The sequence below is a fragment of the Zosterops lateralis genome (assembly GCF_965231275.1).
Source record: "Zosterops lateralis genome assembly, chromosome: 1".
Lineage (NCBI taxonomy): Eukaryota > Metazoa > Chordata > Aves > Passeriformes > Zosteropidae > Zosterops > Zosterops lateralis.
The window spans coordinates 114,879,922-114,896,609 of NC_139762.1; the positions used below are offsets into that span (position 1 = coordinate 114,879,922).

The following is a 16,688-nucleotide window of genomic DNA, read 5'->3' on the forward strand; positions in this document are numbered from 1 at the left end:
AAAATTGATGCTAAAGAAATTCATACTCTAAATAAGGCAAAGAGGGGTAATTATGGTAATTGACTTATGAAAGCGTTTTCCAGGCTTGTTCTGGGATTTCTCTGTCGCTGATACTCTTTATATCATCGTTTCTTCAGGGGAGCCTCTGCAGGGTAAAAGCTCTGGTTCTGATGCCTGCCTGTGGGAGAAGGCTCAGGACAAGTGACCTGGTCCCTGTGGCTCTGAAGTGTCACAGCTCGCCCATCCAGGGCAGACCTGCAAAACAGGGCAGACTTGGGGTCCTTAGTGGACAGTGCTTTATTACAGCAGAAAAATAAAAGCAGGAAAATGAGCAGAAAATCCTACTTTTTCTCCGTGAAGATGACAGCTTCAACCAATAAAAGCACATGAATGAGTCTAAGGCCCTACAAAACCAAAGAAATCTCAGGGGGAGGTTCAGAGGGCACCTCATATCCCTGACTGGGGGTTATGCTGAGGGCAGGGCTGGTCTCTAATGCCGGGCCCACACTGAGGAGACCAGAACAAATGGCCTTAAACTGGAACAGGGAAGACTCAGATCAGATATTATATATATATTTTTTTTCACTGTAAGAGTGGTCAGGCATTGGAACAGATCGTTCGGGGAGGTGGTGGAGTCACCATCCCTGGAGGTGTTGAGAGGAGTCTGGGTGATGTGGTTCAGTGGTGACAGCGGTAGTGCCAGGTAGGCGGATGGAGGGGATGATGTTGAAGATCACTTCCAACCAAGATTCTCGGTGAAACAAGCGGCCAGAGCGGAGGGAGGCCGCCGCCACCCGGCCCGTCCCCTCCGCCCCACAGACACAACCCCGGCCCCGGCCCCGGCCCCTTCCCCGCCGGCGGCGCATGCGCAGCCCGGGCCAGCCCCTCCGCCCCCGCCCCGCTCCCAGCGGCGCTGCCGGATCCGGGGGAGCCGCTGTGCCGCCGCTCTCCGCGCTGCGGGCCCGACCGACGGCAGCCAGCGACCCCCGGGACGGAGGTGAGCGAGGCGGGGGCTCCTCCCCGCGGCCCTTTGTGCGCTCTCGGGGCCGGGCGGGGGGCGGCGGGGGAGCACGGCGGGGCGGGGAGGGGGCGAGGGCGGTGTCGGTGCCCCTCCGGCCGCGGGGCCGTGTCCTGCAGTGCTCCAGCCGTGTCCTGTCCTGCTCCAGCCGTGTCCTGTCCTGCTCCAGCCGTGTCCTGTCCTGCTCCAGCGGGGCCGCCGCTCCCGCAGCCGGCCGGGGGGAGGCTCCAGCCGGCCCCAGGGGCTCCTCCGCCCGCGGACAGGGAAAGCAGCCCCTGGATAAGGCCCCCTGTGACTGACTGTGCCCGGCCTCGCGTTTGGGGGCGTCTCCGGGCCCCTCACTGGGGCTCCGCACTGCAGGGGGAGGCTCGGGCATTGCTATTGATCTCTCTTGAGACGTTGGGGCTGAAAGGAATATTGCGGTGGAAAGGAATATAAGGGCGGTGGAATATTACGACGGGCCTTTTGAGGCAGGCGGGCCCTGGTTCAGGTCTGAAATGGAGGCAGCAGGTTTCGGAGCCGGGCGCATAATGAGGGCAAGTGCTCCCCGGCTAATTAGATATGTATCAGAAGGGAAATACCGAGTTATTAGTGGAGAACGTATCTTAGGAAACCTCTGTTCCTCTGTTCGTGAGGTCTCAGCCTGACCTTCGGGAGGTTTTGTCCTCGAGCTGCTTTAAAGATGGATTTTGGGGCTCACAAGGTTCTAATTTCTACAAGTGGGAACCAGTGTTCCAGTGAAGGTGCCAACATTGTGGCCTGCTGTACCTTTTCCACGGCCTACAGGAGGATACCTCTCTACAAGGGTGGCAGTTTCTGTTTTGGTTTTTTTTTCACCCTCCCAGAGTTTTGGCTGCTGGTGGTTCCAAAGACGGCAGTGGCTGGGGCTGGGGGTTGGCAGGGCCCTCCTGTGCTGGGTTCATTATTTCAGACATGAAGAAAGCCTCGGGCAGCCCGTCTGCCCCCGGCCACGCCACCGAAAGCCCTTCGGGATCACTCCCACCTTCAGGTCTTCCTACTGGCAGGCTCAGGGTGTCACGAGTGACGCCTTTCATACTTCTCTGATCTTTGGCAAACAGGATCTCCTTAGTGGGACGTGCTGGCAGGGGCGGCCACTTTCCAGCCGAGTGCACTGAAGAGGGGGGCAGGTCTTTACTGCCGGGCTTTGAGGGTCGCTGGCTGAGTTACAGCTCCTGCCTCCTCCCCTTCCTTTTGTTTTCACTTCTGGTCTCTTTACAGTATGTGAAAGTATGTAAATGATAGGGGAAGGTGATTCTGATGTGGGTGTAGATTTTTAGGAGAGAAGAGGAGGTTGTAGTGACTCACGTTTTATGGTATCCACAGTGCCTAAAGCTGTTACAGCACCTACTGAAATTCATGTTTATACTGTGAATAACATTGCACAGAAGTCGTGGAGAAGTTCTTCCTGTAATTACTGATGGTCTCTGGCCGTGGCAACTGTTACTTAAAAATCCTTTTTCAAACTAAATAAAATATTCTTGTGGCTCTCACATTATCTAACATGGGGTATTTCTGTTACCATATGCAAAGTTACGAGCTCACTGAATGCAATTAGGTGGTGACTGTTACTCTGGCTATTTATTTAGTTGGAAAACCAAAACCAGGAACTGGTGAGTTTGTGATGAGGGAGCCAGCCCAGCAGATCCTTCATGACAAACATTTGGGTTTGTTAACCTGTGGCTGGGGAGGGGAGGCTTGGGAGGTTGTCAAGGGGCAGGATGAACTTCTGGAGTGTTGTTTTATGCAATCTGAACACCAGTATTTGTTTAACTTTGCTAATGCTTTTCTACAGAAAGCACTGTGCTCCTGTTTATAATCTAGCAGGAGGTTGAGGTTGCCTGTCTGTGACAAACATAACCAAGTAACTGTGTGCAGAGACTGGTCTGTGGAGGAGAAATAAAGCTGGCCAGGGTGTTCCATGGAAGTTGGTCACTGGGGCAGGGGACCTGGCACTGCCTTGTGCTGTGCTCTACAGCTCTGTGGATGCCAGAGATCACCACCTGTGAAGTGCTGCTGTTGTGCCCCTTGTCATCCTGCCATGGGGTGACTCCTTTGGGCACACACTGTCCTTGGCTTGCCCTCTTTTCCTGCCGGCTGCCAGGGGTGTGGTGACTTTGAATATATGCCACTGCTGGGAGCAGCACCTGAATCTACCAGGGCAGCTCAGCGCAGAAGGAGATGCTGAGTCTGGTGCTGTGTGTGCCTTGGCTGGTGTGAGCAGCAGAATGGAGCATCCAGGAGCCCTTACTGACCAAGGGCTTTGGCTTAGATTTGCTATTACCCATTTTGGATGAGCAAAAGCAAATCATTGTTTCGCGTCGATGCTGGATTAAAACAGAACTTCAAACCCGCCTTAAATGCATCTGTTTAATTTGTAGTTTACAGGCTTTAACTATGTTTGGTAGAGTTACAATAATTAATCAAAAAAGCCAGTAGCAATTAATTATTGTAATATAACAGATGACCTGTTTACAGTTTAGATCTCTGTCACATTTAGAGCATGCTTTTTTGAAATTTTAATTGCAGTTTGACATGATACTGGAGCTGTTGGGCACTGCTGAACAATCATAAAAGCTGTTGATGAATTTAGTGTAATATGAAGAGATGTCTATTGTGTTACTGCAGTATCACATTAGGCATCTGTGTGTGATGTTAATTTAGAAACAGACTTCATATCTGCACTTAAAGAAGCAATAGCCCAGGGATTTATACACTGGCTACTTTTAGTCTGAAATTTTTGCTAAATTGCTACATTAATAAGAACCTTTTTTTTTGGATGATGAAATGAATCCCCAAACCAAAAACTTGTAATAAAACTTCTGTATTAAGTGTGTTCTCAGTACCTTCTGTGACTTGCAAAACTATCACATTTTGTTGTCTTCTGGTTATGTCCCTCTCCAGCCCTCTCAATAAAATGTTCCCATATACTGATGTGGAATGTTTTATTGTGGGTTTCAAAAGTTCAGCTCATCTCAGTGGGAGTGTGAGTGAAGGAGCTCTGGAAAAATGGGATTTCCTGGAGCCTCAGGTGACTGGTTCTGTCTAGCGGAGCTGGATGCCAGCATGTTGCCTTAGAATATCATCTGAAGTGGTTTTTGCTTAGGGTTTTTTTTTTTTTCTCTTCTTCTTCCTTTTTTTTGTATTACTTCCTGATAAGTTGTCACAGGGCTCTGTGAACATCACATGAGAGCCAGCCTGGAATCTGTGTTTTGAAACTCACCACTGGCTGAATCTTCCTAGTTTATACGGGGCTCTCACTGCAATTACTGTGTTGCAAATGGACATGAGAGGCCAGTTCTCTCTGGTGGCTTCTTGCTGGATCTCATGATTTAACCCTCACCAGCAATGCAGCACCACAAAATTGCTTGGTGGTTTCCCCTGCCCCAGCAGGACTGGGGGAGAGAATCAGAAGACTAAAGTGAGAAGTCATGGGCTGATGTAATTAGATACTTTAATGTGACAGAAAGGAAGGAAAAAATATTAAAAGAGTTGGAATATATAAAATGAGTGATGTGCATTGCCACTGCTCACTGCTCACTCACCAATGCCCACACCTTTGGCCAGATTTCCCCCCAGTTTATGTACTGAGCATGATGCCCCATTGTATCCCTTTGGCAAGTTTGGGTCAGCTGTCCTGGCTCTGTCCCCTCCCAGCTCTTTGTGCCTCTCCAGTCTTCTCGCTGGCAGGGCATGAGAAACTGAAAAGCCCTTGACTTAGTATAAACACTTTTTTAGGAACAACTAAAACAATTAGCATGTTATTAATATTCTCCTACTAAATCCAAAACACAGTACCAGGAAGAACATTAGCTCTTTCCCTGCTGAAAGCAGGTCAGTGGAATGTTAGAAGTGTTGAAAGTGTTAAAATACTTTGAGGAACAGAGCGGAGGCTTCCCCAGTTTTATATAAAATACTGTCCCTGTCAGGAGGAGGGTGATTATGTTTTTCCTCTCAACCTCGTCATAATTGCATCTTGGCCTCCTAAACTCTCTCTTTGCTTCCTGTGAAATGTTTTTCTCTGTTTAGGTTTTCTCATCATTTAGGTCTCAAGACTTAAACTTTGACAGTGCTAAGTATATTAAATAAAGCCTATTAGCCAAAGGCTGCTATTGATAACAGATTAAATGGGTAGTCTTAATGGAATTCATCTGTAGTGCCAGATATCTTCACTGCTGATTGGTAGGTCACAGAACACTTATTTAGCACCTAGTCTGGTTAATTTATTAAAAAAAAATTAAGGAGTTAAACTCAGTAAATATCTGAAAACTAATCCTGTTGTTTGTTTGCTTTCCCATTTTTTTTTTCCAGTTTGCCCTACACCCACTAAGACTTCATCAAAATGTCTCTCTATCCTTCCCTAGAAGATCTGAAGGTGGACAAAGTTATTCAGGTATGGTGGACTTTAAAAAAAAAAAAGAGTTTTGATGACAGTAATGTATCTGATATTTAGTCTAGGAAAGGGGAGACTTATTGTAGTTGAGAACTTGTTTTAGCATCTCACTCTGAAAGTGAAAAGACAACCTGTTTACTTTGTTGCTTGATCTAATATGATTTATGCTTATTTTACCACCTGGATATATTTATTTTGCTTTATATATTCATTTGTGTTCATTTGTCTTTAATATGTTGGAATTCTTTGAAGTACAGATAAATGGTCTTAAGTAGATGAATATAGTCAGTCTCTTCACATACTTCAGCTCTGACTTGATGACCAAACTAATAAATCTGCTGCATCTCATTTCCAGTGTCCAGATCTGTTGCAGAAGGTTTTTGTGGTCATTTGAGCACAAACCCCCCCCAAAAAAAACAAACAAACAAAACAACAACAACAAAAGACCACTGGCTGTCTTAATGCCATCTGGAATCAGACTTGTCCTCTGGCTATTTCATGGTAGTGACCAGCTCTCACAGTAAATCCAAGATTATCACTTATGTGAAAAATCCTTTATGTGTAAGAATATTGGTAGTTTTATTATTAGACATGAAGAGGACTAAAAAATATCTGTGCAACAAAATAATGAAAAACACTTTAATGAACTAAAAACGCTATGAGAAGTTTGACCTGAATGTATTTCATAAGGATTTTCCTTTGTTCACCGTTTTACCTTTTCCTGAACTTAACCTGCATTCCTTCCTGGTTTAAACAAGAGCAAGGAGTTATGGTGTGTTTTAAGGTGGCTGCTACTTCTGTCCTTGCTGTTTTCATTGGGAAGCAATCAAGCAAACTGCAAGAACAGCTTCTTAACTATCCTGTGCTATCCCAAAGTGCAGTGCCTTGTCTAATCTGTGTTTGTATGTGTGGGGTGGGGCTTTTGAAGTTGTGGGTGCTGTGTTGGGATTTCTCCTTGTCATGTCCACCCACTCCATTCTTATATAACCAGTCCTTTATCTGGTATGGTTACAGTCTGGTAATGCTGAACTAAAAATTGAGTAGCCTGGAGCCAAGAACATGCTTCTTTAGCCTTTATTGACCAAATGCTAGAGTTTATGTATTACAGTTGAAAATTGTCATAAATGTTATCAGTAAGCCATTCCATTTTCACTGATACTTTTCATAGAATCATTCAATAATTTGGGTCACTTTGTTCAGAGCCTTGTTCAACCTGACCTTGAATGTCTTCAATGATGCGGCATCTAGCACCTCTCTGGACAACCTATTCCAATGCTTTATCACCCTCATTTTTAAAAACTTCTTTCTTATACCTGGTCTAAATCTAAATCTAACCCTCTCCTAGTTTAAAACTTTTACTCCTTGCCCTATTGCAACAGGCCGTGCGAAAAAGTCTGTCATCATTTTTCTTGTAAGTTCCCTTTAGTATTGGAAGGCTGCTGTGAGGTCTCCCCAGAGCCTTCTCTTCTCTAGGCTAAACAGCCCCAGCTCTCTTGGCCTTTTCCCACAGGAGAGGTGTTCCATCTTCTGATTGCTTCTGTGATCATTGGGACCTGCTCCAACAGGTTCATGTCTTTCCCATGCTGGGGATAGAGGCAGAATCACCTCCCCCTGACCTGCTGGCATCAGAGGCAAAATTATTTTCTTCTCCCAAAAGTGCATTATAAAAATGCTGTCTTTTTAAATAAGTCTGAGAGCATTTTTAGGAGAAAAGGGGGCAGAGTGCTGAAAGATGTATCTGCAGTGAGTGAGTAAGATTCAAATGACTGCTGGCTAAAACAGATTTGTTATATTAAATATTATTCTAACCTGCTGTTTTTGTCCATCATTTGAGTTGAAGCCTGTGCTTCTAAATACACGTGATATTGCTAAATAATGACTCATTCTTTCTGGGAAACTTTTTTTTAAAGACAACTTCCTGGAGTGTACAGGACTGAGAAGTCTTTTATTTTTAAGCATTTCCTTAACATCATGAAGTAATTTGACTGTCATGTTGTGTTAGAAAATTTATGTGTCCTGTTCAGCATAATGTTTCACTATGCATTGAGTATTTCCTCCCCCCACCTTTGACATTCAACCTCAGGAAAGTTACTGTGATAGCTATTTCCATCATGCTTAAGAGGCCTCTCTAAGGCTGTATTTTTCACTGGTCATGAACACACAAGGCCAAAAAGGAGAGCTGAGATATTGAGAAGGAAGGAAACTGACTCACAAATGTAAGAGAACTTAATAACATAAGCCAGTCAGCAGTACAGAAGTAAAGCTTAATGTGTTCACTGTCATGGCAAGTGCTGTAGAAAAATCATCTTGGAAGGTCTGTTTCTTTCAGAAGATATTATACTAGTAGCACTGGATTGTGTGGAACTTGACACCTGAAAAAACTATGGATCTCACTAATAATGTCTGTAAATGGTGTGAAGAAGTAACACTCCTGCTATGCAGCTGAAAACAGCAATTGCAAAACACTCTGCTAAAGGTCATACCTTGAAACTCAGTTATAAGCTTTGTTGGGCAAAGGTAATGTTTCCTTTAAGGCTTTTAAACTTGCTTGATGATGTAAACAGAACAGCTTGACAGGAAAGCCTTTCTGCATTATCACTGTAGCTTTGTCTCTGAGGAAGATGTGAGTTGATCTGCCAAAGTAGTTTTGGTACTATTACAGCATATTGTATTGAAGATATTTCACATAAAAAGCTTGACTTCATCACTTCAAGATGAATAGTAAATAGCATATACAAGAAAAAAGAAAATACTGAGCGTCCTGCCTGCATAATTTAGATTTATTTTTTCCTATACAAGATAACATATGTTAGTTTCTTTACTTTTAGGCTCAGACTGCCTTTTCTTCAAATCCAGCTAATCCAGCAATCTTGTCTGAGGCTTCTGCTCCAATTCCTTGTGATGGAGGTAAGCTCATGTACTGCATAGTATCCTCATGTGGAAAGCAGTCGTGAAATCCTAAAGTTAACAGTACAGTCAAAACCAGCTATAAATACGTTACTCTATTTACAAAGGGAAATAAATGTTACACTGTTTACATTTCCATTTTGGAAATGCCAACACCCACCTTGGTGCTGTAGGAGTCAAAAACCAGTGTTTGCTTATAAAAGGACATTGTGGCAAGTAGTCACCCTTCTCTTTTTGCAACGTTTTCCAAGTAAGCATAGCATAACAAGATTTGAGGTTGTTACCTTTGGACTCTGTTAGCTCTTACCTCAGACTCTTAGTTGTCCTTATTTATCACATATGTATTTGTAAGCTTTAGGGGACAGTGTGAGTCAGAGTCTTTCTTTTACACGTGAGTTTGCTCTGGGACAAAGACAAATCTCAGTCAACAAGAGAAGTGCCCAGGAAACTGGCACTTAATCTTGTTGTGCAATCAACATAAAGCTTCCAGCAGATTTTGGAATTAAACGTGTGGTGGGAAATCCTTTAGATCTAAAGCCGAATGATTTGTAGTTGTACTTTCTTCTTCTTTTCTTCCATGCACATTTACATCCACAAAGGTGCACAGGTATGTTTGAGGTTAGAGCTCTTCTTTAGTAAACTACTCTTGGTCTAAAAGGCCTAAAGCCTCTAACCAGCAAGAGCAGCAGCAGTGCTGGAATGGTGGTCAGGAATGCTGGTCAGCCAGATATTAAAGGTTGGTGGATGGAACTTTGTCACTAGTTCTCCTCTGACGTTTCTGTGTCTAAGATGACTTTAAGGCAGATGTTTGAGTAGCTCACCAGAGCTGCCTCTGGTAGATCCTATCTGGATTAGGTATTTATCTGGCCTGACCTCACCAGACCAGATTGGAGTTTGCTTCAGCAGTCTTGGAAGCATTTTTACTGCTGCTCATAGTTAGAATTCTCCTGCATGTATTTGGCCAGCAGGAGCCAAAACATAATTTTGACACCAGTATATGTGTTAATTACTCTGGAGTTCTGTGGCTGAAGAGTGATTAATGCTTCAATATATAATATATAAAGAAGTTCTTACATCATCTATAGGATGTGCCAGACCCACTGGAAATGCTTCTGTCCTGACAGAAACAGGAGACTATACATCAAGAGTTTTTGTGTTCTATGTGTTCCATTATTTGGAACACTCTCTATTTTAAATGACAATGTAATTCAACCAGCAAAGATGCATCCTGTGTTGTGATCTTTAGTAAAGAACAAAACCAAAAAATTGGATAACTTCATAAATCTTGTGCTGTGTTGTGTATAATTATAGGGGCTTGAAAAAGCAAGCAAAATTAGAAAATTTATTCATCAACAGCTTTTTAATCAATATTGGTGAAGCTATAAGCTGGTAGATTAGTCCAGAAATATGATCAGACAGCTCTCATGCAAAGCAGTGTATCAAAGCGCAAGAAAATCTCTTGTTTATACTGGCATTCACCTTGCAATGACCTCTGCTCCTTCCCAGAAAAGTAACTTTCCGTTGCTGGTCAGACATGGATTCTTATAATAGCTGTTTTTATACATTTATACCCATAAATGAACACTAGAAACGTAAGCCTTGTGTACTGGGGAGTCTGGTTGCTTCCCAAGCCCTCCTTTCCGCTGCCTCTCTCTCCAAGCAGGCTTTTCTTTCCACAGTCAATTAGTGAGAATGTCAGGAGGACTCCTAAGAGCTCTCATAACTGGCACTTGTAAAAAGGCACCAGTTAATTATCTCTGGAATGTCAAGAGCAATATCAAGTTTATTTCAGAGTTGTTCAGCTCGAGGTCTGACTGGTCTGTCAGTTTAACTTCCTTTCCTCCCACTCCTTGTGCTTCCCTCTGTTTGGGTAGAGAGGGATGTTTTGAAGGCTGTGTGTGTTTTATCTTGTTGAGGGGCATATATAAAGTCCTTTCAGTTTGAAGCTGTGAGAAAATGACAGCTACTTTCTCCGGAAGACTCAAAGCAGACTGTAGTGTGAACTTTAGAACCAGGAGGCTTCTCCAGAGACCTTCCCATGCCTCGGATGGATATGGAATATCCTTGGCACAAATGCCTCTTGCAGTGCTGTTTTGAACTTGTTAGAGGATCTGTGTGTGTGTTCTTTAACATAACTGGTTTGGGTGTGGGAGGAGAGTAGTTCTCACTAATTGCCCAAAAGTTCTAGAGCTTAAGGGCATGTCCTCATGGAGTGCAGCACAGTGTTGGTTTTGGAACATGTCAGCATTTGTCTGTGTTTAAAGGGCGAATAAAGTAATTGAAACTGAAAGTTCTCTGTAAGTTCTTTATCTCAGAAGTGCTGCTTGTCTGGTTGCTTGTCTAAACCAAGCCAGAATAACAATTCTGATTCAAATGGGTCTTCAGTCATAATTTTCCAATTAAATAATTACAACAGCACAAGATTTGTTGAAGTAATTGTGCATGTAAAAGCAGTTAACTGCTCCTTCTTTTAAACCAACAGTTGTATTGATTTTTGTTTTGTTTTTCTCCTCTAGGCTTGTACCCCAGATTGTATCCAGAACTTTCTCAGTATATGGGCCTGAGCCTCAATGAGGAAGAGGTGCAGAGGAACTTAGCAGTGGCAGCAGCTGGTCAGCCACAGGGTGTAGGTACCAGTCAAGCATATTCTAGAAAACAAAAGTGTAAAGACTAAATGTGTATCTAGCATTCTAGAGAGCAGACTATTATTTGCCTTAAGTACCATACTTGACTGAGAGGTGAATTATTTAAGTAGCAATGTCTGTTTTAGTCTGTCTGTTCTGAATCTGAGCAGTCTATTTCCAATGTTGGCAGAGGGTGGGGGAGACCTGGTCTCGTGGCTTATTTTGTGTGGTTTTTTTTTTTTAAATATCACTTCATATAAACTGACATAGCTGTTCTTAAAAGTTGAAACTAAGTTGTCTGGCTGTTTTGTTTTAATCAGCAACTGGTAACACGACCTTCTACTAATTACATGGTAGCTCCAGTGACTGGAAATGATATTGGAATTCGCAGAGCAGAAATTAAGCAAGGCATCCGTGAAGCAATTCTGTGTAAAGATCAAGATGGCAGAATTGGACTTCGTCTTAAGTCTGTTGACAATGTAAGTGTAGAGGTTGCTTTTGCCTCTAGAGATTTTACTGCTGGACTATATTAGTAGTGAAGTTAGTGTGTGGTCACAGAATAATTTTCTGTATAATGGTTTATTATCTGTTGCCAGAATTTTAAAGTCCTTCATTAGACTTGTAACTAGATTTCCGGCTATCTGGACTAGGATCTGAGTTTACAGCCATAGTTGAATGCCCTGTGTTTTATAAGACCTGAAAAATACATACAGTATGTTTTTGTTTCAGTTTAGAGTGTGAAGCTGTCTTTGCATGGTTGCTAAGATACTTTTTATCAGTTCAAGATTTCTTTCCTTTACCTTTGTGGAAACACTGGCAGTACTTAATATTCAGCAGTATGCAGAGAACTGCCCAAGCTTAGAAATATCTTATTTTTTATTAAAGGTGCTTAAACTATTTAAGCTATTTAATCTGATTTTTTTTAAAAAATTAATGCTACTTGGAGGTAGCATATAGGATTAAAATACTTTTATGTAGTTCTTTTAATGCAGAAAATGGGGTTTTCTTAGAGTAGCATGGGGTTGTGTTGGTTTTTTTTAACATCCCTCACTCCCAAAAGTATTATTTATAATTTGCTTTAATATACTTTACTTTGTCTTATAGGGATACTTTGACTAGAAATAGTTTTGTAACACCTGTTAAAATAGACACTTACTTACTCCTTTGCTTAAGACTTTAATGTTATGCTCATGTTTATTTTTTTTATTTTTAATATTTAGAGATCTAGACAGATTTGCTTTTGTTTTGAACTTGGTTCTAGCATTAATTATCTATCAGACTTTTAAATACATCTAGAAACAGACTGAAATTTCAGAAGTGCCCCTTAAGAAGAGATAATTAGCAAATCCTTCTGTCTTGTCTGTTTGGCTGATATTGTATAGAATGGGAAACTTTAGGGACTGTGTTCTGTGACTGGTCTTCATCTTTAAGCAAGAACTTCCCCTTCTCCTCCCCTCCCTTTTTTTTTTTTTTCTTCTTTTGCAGGGTATATTTGTCCAGTTAGTTCAGGCAAATTCTCCAGCGTCCCTTGCTGGTCTGCGGTTTGGGGACCAAGTTCTGCAGATCAATGGTGAAAACTGTGCAGGATGGAGTTCTGATAAAGCACATAAAGTTCTGAAACAGGCTTCTGCAGAAAGGATTTCAATGATCATTCGGGACAGGTAAAGCCAACTGCAGATCTGGATTTACATTATCCATCTCTGAGTAATTCTGAGGGGTTTGGGTCTCCCCTTGCTTGAGCAGATTTAACAAATCTGTTTGTCCATGTACGTTAGTAGTAAACATCTTCAGAAGTGTTCCCTTTTGTGGGGGACAATCAAAATGGTTCCTAACTTGTAAACTTCCTGGGCATGATGAGGTGTAACGTTTTTCCAGGATAAACTAGCGAGTGAGAGTTGGTACAAGTTGAATTTAAACTCTGAATTGAAGAGTTCTGTGCTTTTTTTCAGATAAATTTCTTTTTCATGTAGTGTGAGTGAAAGTTAACAATAAAAGATAGTAACAGAATGTTTGCTGTATTAATTAATACATTTGCATTTTATGTATCATGATAGCTTTTCTTGTGAACTCTGTTGCTTAGGAATTAATGCCAGCTTTACTGAAAGCATGCTTGATGACTCAATATGTTTATTAAATAATGATCTTGTAGCTAATTGTATGTAGTAACAACAGGTCAGATTCAGCATAAGGCCTGTAGGCTGCAAAAAGACAGATGGTACTTCATGTGACTAAGTATATGCCTCAAAATTTTTCCATGTTCCTTCTTGCTTAGGAACCAAGCCTGACTCAGTGGAGGGCAGCTACTTCAAACACTGAACTAAAATACTGTGGCAATAGATTCCCTATTCTGTCTACCACTTCTGTGTCTAACATGCCATTTGCTTCCTATATCTACTGCCTTTTTAGGACACAATTTAAAGGTTTATTGTCCCCAAAGCAGTAGAAAGGTTGTTGGGGAAGCCTTGTATTCTCAGAATCCTGTGGTCTACCTACAGCTGTTTAAACTGCCTGTGCTATTTTATCTACCTCATAATGTTTGTAAAGAACTTAATTTTTAATGGACGTTTGTTTGGTTGGGGGGTGGGTGGGTGGGTGGATGTTGTGTGGGATTTTTGTCTTATTATTAATCCAAATTGCAAAATATCTGTAGAACAGGGAAAACAGGTAAGGTTTATAAACAAATATATTTTAGTACAACAATATTAACAAAATGAAGTTAAATCCAACAGCTTTTCATTATAGAAAATATTTGGGTCCCTTAGAGTACAATTACTTTTTATAAGCTAAAGATGCTAAAATAGCATGTGGTTTTTTCCTGTGGTTTGGTAGACTGAAGACATTGCTTTGTATTTTAAATGTCTTTTTAGACCTTTTGAACGAATTATTACCATGCATAAGGACAGCACAGGGCATGTTGGTTTCATATTCAAGAATGGAAAAATAACCTCAATAGTGAAAGACAGTTCTGCTGCAAGAAATGGACTTCTGACAGAGCACAACATCTGTGAAATTAATGGCCAGAATGTAATTGGGTTGAAGGTAAAATAACTACTGTGTGGGGGGTGTGGATGGCTGTGAGCTCTTTATTTGTATAGTGTGTTTTGGAGAGAAGAGGTTGTAATATATTGTTTAGTGTTCATAAAATAAAACTTCAGTCATGATGTAGCTTGACTGGGGAGACACAGATGTTTTGGGCTTCTGTGCAGTTTTGTATTGGTTGTCAGGGCAGCTCATTTTCATCCTCTCTGCCTCTGCCTGCCCAGGCTGGCCCTCTGTTTTTATCTGTAGGCCAGCCTTGTTGGCAAAATGAAGGGTAAGCCTCCTTCTTCCAACCTGCATCAGATTTTAGTGAGAATTGTGTATGACATCTGTGTCCCTTCTCTAGTCAGTTCATGCAAGATACTCTTAACCAAACATCTGTAAAGTGTCTTTGCACTTTCAGTGATTTGTCCTGAACATTGAGTGTGCCAGACAAGGTGTTGGGGGGGGGAGGAGTCTCAAAGCCACATGAAAGGTGTCTGGAAAAAGCTCTTGAGCTGCTGCTTCCTTAGTCAGTTTGAGTTGTATTGCTCATATGACTTCTTGTTTACTAACAGGACTCACAGGTGGCAGACATCCTGGCAACAGCTGGAAATGTAGTGACCATCACTGTTATGCCTTCCAGTATTTATGAATATATAATAAAGAGGTAGGTAGTACAAAGCAGCCATGGTGTTAATTATACTCAAGTGGACTGTGACTAGAAAGTGTACTCATGATAAAACCTAATTACAAACTTTATTTGAAGATTGGAGGAGGGATGGGAGTGCCTGAAAATTTGTTTAATCTGATGTTTTGGTCAAATTGCTGTGTGTTGGTGCTGTTTTTAACCTATTCTATGCCTTTTTGTCTCTGGAAAAAACCTTTTCTGAACTCAGAAATTCAGGCTTTGTCAAAAGAACTGGATACTACAAGTATTTGTTACCTTGTAACTAAAATGTTATTTGTAGTGCAACTAATTCCTGTGGACTGAAAGTGATTCTTGGTAGGATAGTTTTGTGTCTCTTCCTAATCTTTTGGCAACAATGTCTTTCTATAATTAAGTCTGTCCTGCAAAAACATTTTTAAGTTGCTAGGATGTAATGTAATGCTTCAGGTGTAATTGAGACTATTTTTTTGGTTTTGTTTTTGATTTTTTGTTTTGTTTTTTGTTTAACCTCCTTGGCTTGGTATCCTCTTTCTACAAAGTAGTTTTCAGTCTAACAGCCATCTTTCCATCTGCTTTCCTTCCCTTGTGCTTGTCCTCTGCTTGCAGACATGTCCATACACTGAAAGATACCAACAACACAGCTCAAGTGCTAATAGAAATGTTGAATATTGTGGGCTTCTCTTTCATCTGGGGGTGCAGTTTGGTAGTGGAGTGAAAGTCCAGCTTCTGGTTTGTAGCAAAAGGGCTGACAAAGACAAAGCTACTGTGAGCAGAAGCTTGAGTGGTCTTCTGTAGTTGTCTTACAAACCTGAATGCCTTTGCCTTTTCCTTAGGATGGCAACTAGCATCATGAAGAGCCTGATGGATCACTCTGTTCCTGAAGTCTAAACTTGCACCATGGATGTGTGTGTACATATATATAATGATGATTCCACTAAACTTGGGCTATTATACTCAGTGATCTCTTTCTTCTGCACATGAGCCTTTCTGGAGGCTGAGACAAGATATGCTGCATCAAGCATTTGCATCTATAATGGCTGGGAATGTCACCGTTCAACATATCTCGTGTATTCACACACTGTAAAACTTGCAGCCTTACATGCTTGACAAAATGTGAAATTCCAATTGTGTTACAACTTCTTTTCGTAGGTCTTTTATTTAGCTTACTACTACTATAAGCCATTGCAACTAAAGGAACCAGGTATCACTTGCAAAGCTACATGTTCTTACCCAGGGCAATGCTGTGCTTTGTATGTCTAAGACAAATGAGTATTTTTACTGCTTTTTGTTTGCAAGAGTAGATTTGAAATAGTGTATTAGAAGTAAGGTTAGTACTAGTTAATTTTTTTGTTCTAGTAAATACTGTTTACACAAAAATGCCACTTAGCTGAATATAGCTCAAGGCATCAGTCAGTAAGTACGTATTAATTAAAGTAGTGTACAGATACTCAAATCTTTTTATTACTTGTATGAATTGTAACTAATATGCTTATCTCTCGCCTTAACCATGTTCTTTTAAGGATTCAGACATAACCAAATAAATGACCAAAACTTTACATCCCTGTGTGTGTACATACTTAAGAAGACTAAAAAAGGCTTGTTTTATTGAGGTCAGTTTCAGCCAAAAACTAGGATAGAAAATGCAGTGTAAAATATTTTAAAAAGCTTATTCTTTTTAAAATTGAAGTGTCTTAGAAGAGTAGCACTGGGCTACTTTAAATAAGATGTATTCAATGGAAAAAAAATTCTTCACTATGAGGGTGGTGAGACACTGGAACAGGTTGCCCAGAGAAGCTGTGGATGCCTCATCCCTCAGAGTGTTTAAGGCCAGGCTGGATGGGACTCCAGCAACCTGGTCAAGTGGAAGGTGTCCCTGCCCATGGCTGGGGGTTGGGAACTAAATGATCTTTAAATCCCTTCCAACCCAAGCCTTCTTGTAACTCTAACTCTCATTACACCTTAAGCTTAACATATGGAATAGCAGCCAGCTGTTCTACAAGATGTACTAATTGTAGACTTGCAATTTCACTGTAAAACAGC

General features: G+C 41.5%; 1 protein-coding gene across 1 annotated transcript; it reads left to right on the forward strand.

Annotated features, from left to right (window-relative positions):
* The first annotated feature begins 892 nt into the window (after positions 1-892).
* Positions 893-16,204, forward strand: SDCBP (syndecan binding protein). Its single transcript, XM_083859298.1, has 9 exons — positions 893-997; positions 5,348-5,429; positions 8,258-8,336; positions 10,853-10,962; positions 11,281-11,439; positions 12,446-12,621; positions 13,828-13,999; positions 14,557-14,648; positions 15,482-16,204. The coding sequence occupies exons 2-9, from the start codon at positions 5,379-5,381 to the stop codon at positions 15,534-15,536; spliced, it is 894 nt and encodes a 297-aa protein (XP_083715424.1). The 5' UTR covers positions 893-997; positions 5,348-5,378; the 3' UTR covers positions 15,537-16,204.
* The last annotated feature ends 484 nt before the right edge of the window (positions 16,205-16,688 follow it).

Excerpts from the sequence above, each read along its gene's own strand:
- SDCBP (XM_083859298.1), top strand. The coding sequence starts at position 5,379 with ATGTCTCTCTATCCTTCCCTAGAAGATCTGAAGGTGGACAAAGTTATT. Across the intron at positions 10,963-11,280 it reads CAGCTGGTCAGCCACAGGGT|CAACTGGTAACACGACCTTC; the intron begins GTAGGTACCAGT and ends TGTTTTAATCAG. Across the intron at positions 14,649-15,481 it reads TATGAATATATAATAAAGAG|GATGGCAACTAGCATCATGA; the intron begins GTAGGTAGTACA and ends CCTTTTCCTTAG.